Raw genomic sequence first — 10,322 nt, 5'->3', positions numbered from 1 at the left:
ATGTATCACAAAAATAATGTAAGCTTATCTTGAGAGAACTTTGGACTTTTTGATTTTCTCGTATCCAGCCTCAACCTCGTTTTGAAAAAGACACATTATTGGTTCGCATCTTGAAAATGAGGGTATAGTTGGAGAGAAAATAATTCGTTCACCGCAAACCAAAAGAATTTGACATTTGCGAAAACAGCTGACAGATCTGACAATGGCAGCAGCAAATGGACAAATAACCAGCTACAGTGATTACCAAGAAGTATTTGTTAAACTCAGGGAACTACCTAACTACGCCGACCTTAAGAGAAAAGTCGACGATGTGGTCAAAAACAGTTCTTGGTGGGATCTTTACGGTGTCGATTGGATGATCACTCTCTGCGGATTTGCCTGCCTCCCCGTCGGTTGGCTGTTGTTAAGGTCATATAATCCCATTCTTTTCCTCCTTGGGATGTTCATCGTCGGCTGTGTCCATGCACTGCTTGCCAACAAATGTGGACACCTGGTCGTACATAATGCAATGTGCGTCTCGAAGAAATGGGGTGTGTTCTGGCGAATTTTCTTCGGTGAGCTCTGTGGATCATTTTCTGACGAAATGGGCATGGAAATTCACGTCAAAATACACCATCCACATACAAATATCATAGGACTTGGAGACTCTAGTTCCTGGAGAGCACCATTTCTCCCATGCTACATTTACATGTTTTTGGCTCCGTTGGCATTACCTGCCCTGACCCCATTCATTTCCTTGGTGTTACTCTGGGGACGATGGTTAAAGATTTTGCGCTGGCTTCCTGTGATGACAGCCGGCCTGGTGATAAATGCCTACATTCTTGTCCATGTCTCTGGGTTTACCTGGACCGGAGCACTGTGGTGTATGTGTGTTAGCCGTGCTGTGCTGGCCATACCCTACATCCATGTCAACATTTTCCAGCACATAGGATTACCCATGTACGACAGAGAGCACCGCCCAAAAAGGATTTATCAAATGTCCACAGGTGTGCTGAATCTGTCTCGAAACCTCATCCTGGACTATTGTTTTGGGCATTCACTGATCAGTTGTCATGTTGAGCACCACTTGTTCAACAGACTTTCTGATAATATGTGCCTGAAGATCAAACCACTGGTGAAGCAGTTCTTAAAGGATAATGGTTTGCCATACCAAGAGGCAGATTACATGGAAAGAGTCAACTTTTTTGTTTCAAAATATGATGATCTTATGGTGAAGTTGCCACCTGTTATTCACTTTGTTGGTATTCAGTAACTTCAACTTAAGGTTGCTTCAAAAGAGATGAAAGTGAGAGGACAGAAGATGGATTATAACTCAATTTAATGCAACTTATTTAGTGCTGTGATAATTAAAAACCTACCAGTTAGATAAACAAGCATTCTGTTGTTGATCAATGCACTTTCATTTATGACATTTGAAAATGTGAGAACACAAACTGTATTGACTGTGAAACAGTTCATTGTGCCAAAGTAGATTATGTTTACGTAATTTGCAAAATTCTTAATGCTGAATGATTCATTTGAAATGTTATCCTACAAATGTCTGGGCCATAGGATGAACAAAAAGCAGAGGGGGAGGGGGGCACAGCTCTTGAAGGCCATGATTCATACAGGCAGGGTTTTTCAATTGCCTGTGGTACTTGTCTAGATGCTGACTGAAGGAAAATCAGAGGTTTCTAACGGACAGCTGGGAAAAAGGAAAGTGCTGACTTAAGTTTAAAAAATCTTTGTCAAAAAAAATCCCCTCCTTCCTTCAGCCTACAGCCCAGATTATTCAGTACTTAGTTGAAAGTATTTTCTGTTTATATGTGGTAATGTGGAGTGTTCACTTAAGTTTTGAATTTATGTCTTGATGTGTTTTCACATTAATACACTGGTTAAAAATGACAGGTCTTTAAATGTAATTTTAGAATATTTTCCTAACACTGTAGATATTTAATTGTAGTTTTTTGACATTGAACTGATGTACCATAAGCATTCCTTTTAAACCGGTGTTTTGTGTGATGTTGTGAATTTACCTCTATCAGTATTCAAGTAAATTGTTATGCACAATTGTAATATTATTTGTGGACATCTTGATATCTTAAAATATTCAAACAATTATAGATTTTAAATAATTGTTTGCAATATGTGTTTGTATGGCTAGCTTTTAATGTAGAAAACTAGCTGCAGTGTAGTTTTTCTCAACAGGTCCATTAATAACTTATTAACAACTTGTGAGGAATATCTGGATCTTGAACTTTGTGATAAGTTCACAAGTAGAAAATAAAATAAAATAACCAACATATCATATATCTTTTTCTTTGTAGAATAGATAAAAAAAATCCAAATGCAAGTTACAGCTGGAAACAACTTAAATAAAATGCAACTTGTGTTCAGTTTGAACCATCAGTTGAAAGGTGAGAAGGGAGATACTTGCATGTGTAACTGGATTTCATCAAACAAAATAATATAAACTCTGAGAAATATCAACACTGGTTGAAGTATTCATGGTTTAATTTATACCCTTTCTTACAATGTACAAAGGCATTCAATAAATAAGTTGAATTACAGTTCCTATCTTATAATAATCCTTCTACTGTGTGGCACTTGAAGTTTAAATATGAAGAATCAAGTGATACAAGGTTGGTCCAAATGTAACAATTTATCAAAGAACTTTGATCTTCTACGTGATTAATGCCATGTTTACCATCTATTTCAGTCACATCCAGAAAGCTTATCAAAACAATCATATCCAAGGCCACTGTCGTCTGTTTGCTTCTCCCAATCAGGCATTAATAATAGGTCATCATCAGAAAAGAATACCCTACAGTCTCAATTGACTAGACTATGTTCAGCTTTTAATCTCTGTAAATTTCTGTCTTCATTTCTTGGATTTTTTAATCTTATATACATCAAGATGATTTGTCTCCACACCATATATTTGGGTAATAATGATAAAAATCTGAGTAACACCTCATGCTTCGTATGAGATGATGGTTTTTGCAGTTTGTGAAATTTCATAAGATTTTATGTCGGAAACCAACTGGCCTTCCTAGGTTACTTCTCGGATAATGATAAATACAATTACTATGTACAAAGAATACCCAATTTGTTGAACAGTGTCAATTGATGAACCCATACTTCATTCGTGGGTCATTCTAAAGTTTTTGTTATCTTCTGATCTCATTTTCTCACTATTGGAGTATGAAAAGATGTTTTAAAGTTTTATGAAGGGGAAAAGAACTTATTGTTATGAGGTAGCCTTATAAATAAAAGACTGAAAGCTGTCCATTCAAATGTAGAGGGACAAGTACTGTTACTTTTATGCAGCAGATGCATCACATTTCACAACGCTATTACTGGTCTTCTCTACAGTTTCTGTTTTAACATCTATAGTTCATCCTATAACCTATGCTCCACATATTTTTCAAAATCTGATTTCTTTCACATCCCCAGGACTCATCTCCACTGGACAGTATGGGCATTTCACCCTGGAAAAATATGGAATGCCAACTTAAATAATAGAGGTAAATATCTTTAGTGAAAGGGTATTGCAGGCAGTGTGCAAACTGAGAACATTAAATGTAAGAAATGTCTCAAGATTGGCCAAATTATACACAGACCTTGCCAGGAGTTCTTACTTCTACACATCTGTCTCTATGAAAGCTTAATTGCCTTGTTTAGGAAATTGATATCTATGTTTAGTTTAGACTCACTTATTTGCATTGGCAAGCTTATTGAGAGCATCTCTTGAGATCACATGGCCACAAATGAGTCTTGATGGTGGATTGGAGTCATTGCTCTGTTGTCGCAGGATTGGACAGGCAAATATGGAGTGGTAACGTCTCTCTGGTCCAAGGTCTATCTCCACCTAGGTGATATGAATCATCAAAATTAATCAATTTAACAGCATCAATATTTTAAGCTAAAACTTACATATTTGAAACTATTTAACAGACTTGCAATGAGAGCACACATTAGAATTTTAAAAAAAATTGAACTTCTTCTGGCATTATGTGTGTGTGTTTGTGTGTTGTGTGTCCACAATTGCATCTCTGTGTGCATGTTTGTGTGTGTGTGTGGGGAGGGGTGGAAATGAGACAGGAAACTTACTGGCAGTTCGTCTTTAGCACTCCAAACCCCTGTACATTGTCTCTGCTGCATCACCTGCTTGATGTTAAGTAGAGGAGGGAGTGCAGTGCAACCTGCCTGCACACTGAAATAAACAATCATAGAGAAAGATGTACCCACATTCTACAGCTATACTTACATGCTGGGTTTTAGAATTAAAAGACATGAGAAAGACTTAAAATAAGTATCATTTAATATAACATTAGAAAAATAGACAGCAGATTATTTTACCCACTATGACTGAATATTAATTTAACATCTTCCTAGTAGATAGCTTTTAGATATAATTTTTGCAGTTTTCTTGGCAAAACTGCAGAGCAAGTATTATACAGATAAAATTGATATACATATGACCACATACCCCACGCTGAGAGGACTCTCCACAGACAAGCCTAATAAAGCACATGCATCCCTGGTGAAGACATCACATATCTCATCCCACTGGACTGGGTCAAGCAGAAATGCATATGGAGAGTTTTGGATTCCCTGCCGGATGAAAAGGAGGCTGCCCATCAGAATCTGCACATCTGAAATAAAACCAAGCATAATTCACATGTTGGGGATTACAGTGGCAGACATGCAGACTATGATTAACAATTATTAATCATTTAATGATACAACTACTGGCTAAGAAATCAACAACAAACGTTGCTGCTCATTTACTAAATATCTATGCACATATAACTGGAAAAAACTTTACTGTGAGAATATGATTTCTAGAAATCTATGATAAACACAGTAGCTGAGATATCTTACCTCTGGGATTACTGTAGGCAAAGGGTGCAAAGTTTTTGGCATATAAAAGTGCTTTTTGCTGACTCTCTGGTCCCTCTAAAAGAAGACTTATAAACTTCAATCTGTGAAGTTTAAATTCCAGAGAGCTGTTCTGTGATTGCAAAGCTGCCCTGTTGGTGTGAGCCCATCTGAAAGGATGAAAGTATCCACTCTAGATAAAGAAGCATTTTACTTTATGCTGGATTTAGAAAAGAGCAATATTAATCTAGTAACAAGAAGGCATTCTCTAGTACTAGCCGCCAAAGCATGTCTGATATGGATTGTCTTACAAGTATATAAATGCTGCAAATTACCATATATTTAATACCATATTACCATACTGATATTTTGACATAAATATAGGCTACAGACATGCATTTGTCATTACGAATTAAGAAAGAAAGAAAGAAATACCCTATAGCTGGTTCTAAATTTCTGTGTTTTAATCCATCCAAGATTCGATGCAACTCCAGGAATGGCTCCTTTTGACTTTCATCTATATTCAAGTGAGATTCCTAAAATAAAAGAAAATTTTGTTTAGGGCATCTTACTATAAACTAAAAGAAACTGCTCTCTAAATTAATCCAACATTTTAAATCAAAGATTTCAAACCTAAAACAATCCTCCAAAACAATCATGTTTGAAGTTAAGAAAGACATTTAAAAAGAAAATGATAATCATATAAGACACTAAAATATAGATGTTTTGTGTTAAATTATAATATACAACTTTATGATGTTGTAACTTCTTTCTCTTATAAGTCATTGAACTTTTGCAGCTAGCAGTTCAAAAACCCTGTTTTACAATAAAGTCCATTTAGATCATAACACCTATACTCACATGCATCAGCTCCTCTGCAATATCCAGCATTCCCTGTCTGAGAAAATGTTCACATATTACTTCATTGATAAGTTTTGCCTTCTGTTCACCTTTCAGAGCCTCTTCATTTATAACTGCACTGAAATCTGATGGGAAATTCTGAAAACAAATGAGAAATGTATAATATGTATAGCAAATTATAAAACAAAAACAAAAATAAAACGATGTTACACAGTTTAAAAAACCTAATGTGATGTATAAAATAGTGCCTTGTCTTATTTTTAACAAACTGGGTTATTACTTAGGCACATCTAATTTGTTTCTGAAACTTTTTTTTTTTTAATTTATAGAAAAAAGACTTTTAGGGACCATTCCCAGACTCCATCATACTAATTTTGAATCGATCTATCTCCCAGGGGATTCTCCCTAAATTGCAATTAACTCAAGTGGCTTAGATGTCTGTCACGCCAACTGAAGCTGCTAGGGAGTAACTAATTATCATTTAGCAGCTTCAGTAGACGTGCCAGACATCGAATCCCCTTAACCTGAAAGCAATTTAGCGAGAAACCCCTTGGAGATGGATCAATCCTGTTAGATTGATCTAGGTATGGGAACCCAGTCATATTAAAAAAATGATACATACCCTGTCCACTGCTTTTCCTACTTTGGATACACTACTGTGGAGGTCTTTATGTTCTGCGCTCACTTTACTCACAGCATCTTTTATCTTCCTTGAATTCTGTGCTAAAAGTATGGTCTGTGCTGTGGATATCTCGGTGTCTTCTGGCACTGTTTAAAGTTTCCAATTTTATTTACATGGCTGTGAAACTACAATAATATTTCAATGCAAGGGTAATACGTAGATGCATAGTATATATGTTTATGGTACGTGGATTCGTGAATGTCTTTGTGTTTCTGTTTGGGGGGGGGGGGGTTGTAACAGTGTACACACTGTAACTTTGTGAGGCAAGTAATCTTTACTTTCGAATGAAATGCAATCACCTTTACTATTACGTACCTGAGTCTAGTTCGGCTTGAATTCCTTGTATACTTGAAATTAAATCACTTAAGGTTTTCGTTGTTTGCTGTTCCAGTGAGTTAAATTTCGATAAAACTTTGTCGACTTCTCTTTCAACAGCTTGACAAGCATCCATTGTTTTCCTTCAGTAGCGATCCCGCACAAAAAATTCGTACTAGTCTGATTGGTGTAAAGTTTATACACTGGCACGGGCGCAGTATAAACGGTCCAACATCACGCTAGATAGCTGTGGGCCAGAATGGTTACAATAATGCTGAAATAGATAATCCTGAAGTAGGAAGGGCTAACGAGGCATTGATTTAAGTATTACCGTTTCTACATGCCCGTTTTAGTAAATGTCATTATAATCTTTGAGCAGCTTTTTAAATTGAAAGTTGTAGATCTATTTTAATTGAAATTATGACCGAAGGAAATCTTCAAAAACTCACCATGTAAATAAAATTGTGTTTAAAGGGCAATCTAATCCTCGTTTCCAAGAATAAATTCATCAAAAGGTGTAAAAGGCAAGTTTCAGCGAAGTTAACAGGTGCTTTTTAAGTCAATGCAGACTAGGCTTTTCAGGCCTTTTTATGAACCGATCTTTTAATTTCTGATCACTTTCAGAATAATCAAAACTTATAATTACCAAATAATTAAGCGTGGTAATCAGATCACAAGTCTTTATTTACTTTTTTCAACATACCATACATTTACAGGACAGTTTGTGTCGACAGAACGTGCACAAAATAAAAACAAACACTTTTTAGATCGTTTTACCATTGCTTTACTAAGGTCTTAGCTTTCTAATTTGCATAGGGCCTATAATATAATTTGGCAAAATACAATATGAATATCCGCTCTCAAATCTTGTAAGATCTAATTCTAAGCTAATTTTGTAAAACAAACACTACAGATTAAAATGCACTGCCTAATGTTCTATTCAAAATGCATACATGTGAAATGCGCAATCGCTTCTCCAATACGACGAAATTCAACTTGACAAATGTATGTACAGTAGGCCTACTAATCGTTAATACTACTTAAAAACAGAGATAGAAACAATACTCAAACATATCATTACAATTCAAAATCCGCTTTTTTGATGCTTTTGACGCAGAGTTGGCCTACCATCTTAACCGGACTTGTGCAGAAGTTATTTAGAGTTTAGGTATACAGGTAACAGCTAGCACCGTTTTCTTCTTTGATACTTGAGTAGATTACCTATTTTTAACAAATGTCTTAGGCAGTTTCCTTCTTCACATCAGCCTGCTCTGTGGAATCATCTTTCACTTTCGGCTCTTGGTCAGAGGCCATCTGTGATCTGTAATGATCGACCTGTAGGTATGGATACCCCGGGTAGCACACAGCGTACGGGTTGTGAAATCCCCCTGGTCCGAACATCCCTACTGGTTGTGGGTTCCAAGCGGCAGGCGAAGGCTGAGTAACCATACCACACCCGGGCATGACAGACTGCGGATACTGGTGGTACGACCACGGTGGCATGACGGTGGGATAAGGTTCAGCCGTAGGCACTGATGACGGCGGTGGCGTTGGTGGAGTAGGAGGAGGGGTATGCGTTTTATCTTGGGATGGTATGCGAACGTCAGGCAATTCTGGTCCACAGCTATCTAGCGTGATGTTGGGGCGAGTTAGGGCACTCAATATCACTTCTTTCTTCTGTCGGCGTTTCTCTTTGCTGCGGCGATTCTGAAACCAGTTTTTGATCTGGAAAAATACATTAAACAAAAATCACATGTAGATACACAGTGAGTTCAGATGATCATGTATAATTTAAAGTAAACATTAAATGAAAAATTAAAAATTTTATAAGATACCTGGGTCTCGTTAAGTTCCAGCTTTTCTGCCAGCAATTTGCGTTCATCTGTATTGCAGTACTGGCTTTTAAGGAAACTCTTTTCGAGTTCTTGTATTTGGGATGTAGAAAAACAGACTCTTCGTCCTCTGGTATAGGGCCCTGTTCGTTGGGTCATGGCACTACCCAGACTGGCAACTGGACCCACGTTAGACACTGAGGGCCCATGAGGAGATTCGCCACCTAAACATATACAGATAAATTTTTTGTACAATTTATATTATAAAACGATAAAGCTCCCAATTAAAAGTACCTGATGTCAAAATTTCCTATAAATGTACAAAAAGACTTGGGGATCAAAACGTCACTGGAAACACTAAGAACTTAATTATTTAGTTAAAATGATATAAAACATAGAATCCAAGAGCTGGGATGAGTCAAGCAATGAGTAGGAAGAAATTACTTCCTTCGAGGAAAATTCTATTTGGCCGGAAAATCCCGGATAGTACACCTTATATTTTTCTAACGCCAAATATCGACCACTTTGTCCTTCAGCTTTCTACATTTTTTCTCTGAGTGAAAATAAATATATATATAAAATATTGCATCATGCATATATCCGTACTACCGTCTCCCCTTGGTTCTGGGGTTGGCGCGGCACCCGTGCTACTATCTGGCTCTCCGGGACTTTCATTATCGTTCAGACCTTTGTACGGGCGCTTTCGCACTGGAAGGGTATAATACGGCCTCACCCAAGGACCGGCGGAGTACGAGTGTCCCATGGGCGGGGCACCCTGGAGCTGTTGTGGCAGATACGCGAAGCTGCCATGGTACCCCGCTTTTGGCAATTGGTAATCGTTTGCAGAGTTTCCATAGTTGGGGAACGGATTTGCCGTCTGGTGGGGCTGGTACAGGTTGAAATCAGCATAAAGGTTGGTGTGGCACACAGGGTGTGAATGTTCGTGTGTTGTCAAGGGCAAGACAGTTCTGGGGCCTGTGGGATTAGTGCTGGATGGCGCGTTATTTGACGTTACGTTCGATTGCTGAGAATATTTTCCTACATCTCCGCCGCCACCACTGTGCGCTTGCGGTGGCATTGGACCAAGAGGCTGGGCAAGGTCCAAGAAATTTTGATAATAGTTCCATCTGCTACTTCCCTCAAGATCAGCGTTGGTGTCGTTGTTGGCAGTGACGTTTTCAGAGGCCAAGTTTCGTTTTTGTCCACTTGTCGCACTCCCTGGACAAGATTCGTTTCCTATGGACAGGTCCTTAGGTTTTTCTTTGTCATCATCACCCGTCTGGGGATTTTCTGGGCGGGGATCGTCCAGCCCGTCAGGTTGTTCACCAGAACCACAGGAAGACCCACTCATATCAAACGTACTTGGACTTATGCTATCGACGTCTACCTCGAGGAGCTTACCCACTGAGAAAGGTGGACTACTATGGTCACTAAACTGTTCACATAAACTGAGGTTGTCTAACACTTCCATTCGTGCGTTAAGTTGCGTCTTGTGACAGGGATCCGACACACGTTTTGATTGCTGGGGATTGCTTACATCAGTTATTACCCACTAATCTGGGGTGTATTACTTCCTTCTATATGGTAGTTAGAAAGTGAACAGTTTTAACATCGAAGGGCAGGTCCATTTTCATAGGGAGGGGGCAAGGAAGATACTTTTTTCTTTTGTGACAATGTTAATTAAATCACCAGCCGCATCACCCAAGATTTTATAATAAACTTCTATGGATACAGGGAAGGGGGCACAAAGCATTGGATCCTAGTGGATT

The 10,322-nt window shown here is 38.1% G+C and overlaps 3 protein-coding genes across 5 annotated transcripts; 1 reads left to right on the top strand and 2 right to left on the bottom strand.

The window, feature by feature from the left end:
• The first annotated feature begins 58 nt into the window (after nucleotides 1–58).
• LOC106177595 (fatty acid desaturase 6) lies at nucleotides 59–2,284 on the top strand. The gene has a single exon (XM_013560425.3). The coding sequence runs from the start codon at nucleotides 203–205 to the stop codon at nucleotides 1,250–1,252; it is 1,050 nt and encodes a 349-aa protein (XP_013415879.2). The 5' UTR covers nucleotides 59–202; the 3' UTR covers nucleotides 1,253–2,284.
• Nucleotides 2,285–2,475: 191 nt separating this feature from the next.
• On the bottom strand, nucleotides 2,476–6,908 carry LOC106177593 (E3 ubiquitin-protein ligase RMND5A). The gene is made up of 9 exons (XM_013560424.2): nucleotides 6,722–6,908; nucleotides 6,347–6,492; nucleotides 5,725–5,862; nucleotides 5,299–5,399; nucleotides 4,867–5,033; nucleotides 4,472–4,637; nucleotides 4,093–4,195; nucleotides 3,696–3,850; nucleotides 2,476–3,470 (listed from the first exon to the last, which is right to left on the bottom strand). The coding sequence occupies exons 1-9, from the start codon at nucleotides 6,855–6,857 to the stop codon at nucleotides 3,407–3,409; spliced, it is 1,176 nt and encodes a 391-aa protein (XP_013415878.2). The 5' UTR covers nucleotides 6,858–6,908; the 3' UTR covers nucleotides 2,476–3,406.
• A 478-nt stretch (nucleotides 6,909–7,386) lies between these two features.
• LOC106177596 (uncharacterized) lies at nucleotides 7,387–10,096 on the bottom strand. 3 transcript variants are annotated; one of them, XM_087002871.1, is made up of 3 exons: nucleotides 9,155–10,096; nucleotides 8,557–8,778; nucleotides 7,387–8,446 (listed from the first exon to the last, which is right to left on the bottom strand). In XM_087002871.1, the coding sequence occupies exons 1-3, from the start codon at nucleotides 10,022–10,024 to the stop codon at nucleotides 7,961–7,963; spliced, it is 1,578 nt and encodes a 525-aa protein (XP_086858997.1). In that variant the 5' UTR covers nucleotides 10,025–10,096; the 3' UTR covers nucleotides 7,387–7,960. The 3 variants fall into 3 exon arrangements, with proteins under 3 accessions (XP_086858997.1, XP_013415880.2, XP_013415883.2); XM_013560426.2 differs by having other exon boundaries at nucleotides 8,557–8,777; nucleotides 9,160–10,096; XM_013560429.2 differs by having other exon boundaries at nucleotides 8,557–8,777; nucleotides 9,163–10,096.
• Nucleotides 10,097–10,322: the final 226 nt, after the last annotated feature.

This window comes from Lingula anatina, chromosome 1 (genome assembly GCF_051362555.1).
Source record: "Lingula anatina isolate TDL-2025a chromosome 1, LinAna3.0, whole genome shotgun sequence".
Classification (NCBI taxonomy): Eukaryota; Metazoa; Brachiopoda; class Lingulata; order Lingulida; family Lingulidae; genus Lingula; species Lingula anatina.
The sequence above is the reverse complement of the archived record's forward strand: the minus strand, read 5'-3'. Positions and strand labels throughout refer to the sequence as shown.

Excerpts from the sequence above, each read along its gene's own strand:
- LOC106177596 (XM_087002871.1), bottom strand. The coding sequence starts at position 10,024 with ATGGAAGTGTTAGACAACCTCAGTTTATGTGAACAGTTTAGTGACCAT. Across the intron at positions 8,779-9,154 it reads CAAGGGGAGACGGTAGTACG|GGTGGCGAATCTCCTCATGG; the intron begins GATATATGCATG and ends TGTATATGTTTA. Across the intron at positions 8,447-8,556 it reads TGGAACTTAACGAGACCCAG|ATCAAAAACTGGTTTCAGAA; the intron begins GTATCTTATAAA and ends GTATTTTTCCAG.
- LOC106177595 (XM_013560425.3), top strand. The coding sequence starts at position 203 with ATGGCAGCAGCAAATGGACAAATAACCAGCTACAGTGATTACCAAGAA.
- LOC106177593 (XM_013560424.2), bottom strand. The coding sequence starts at position 6,857 with ATGGATGCTTGTCAAGCTGTTGAAAGAGAAGTCGACAAAGTTTTATCG. Across the intron at positions 5,863-6,346 it reads TAGGAAAAGCAGTGGACAGG|AATTTCCCATCAGATTTCAG; the intron begins GTATGTATCATT and ends ATTTGTTTTCAG. Across the intron at positions 4,196-4,471 it reads GAGAGTCCTCTCAGCGTGGG|TGTGCAGGCAGGTTGCACTG; the intron begins GTATGTGGTCAT and ends TGTTTATTTCAG.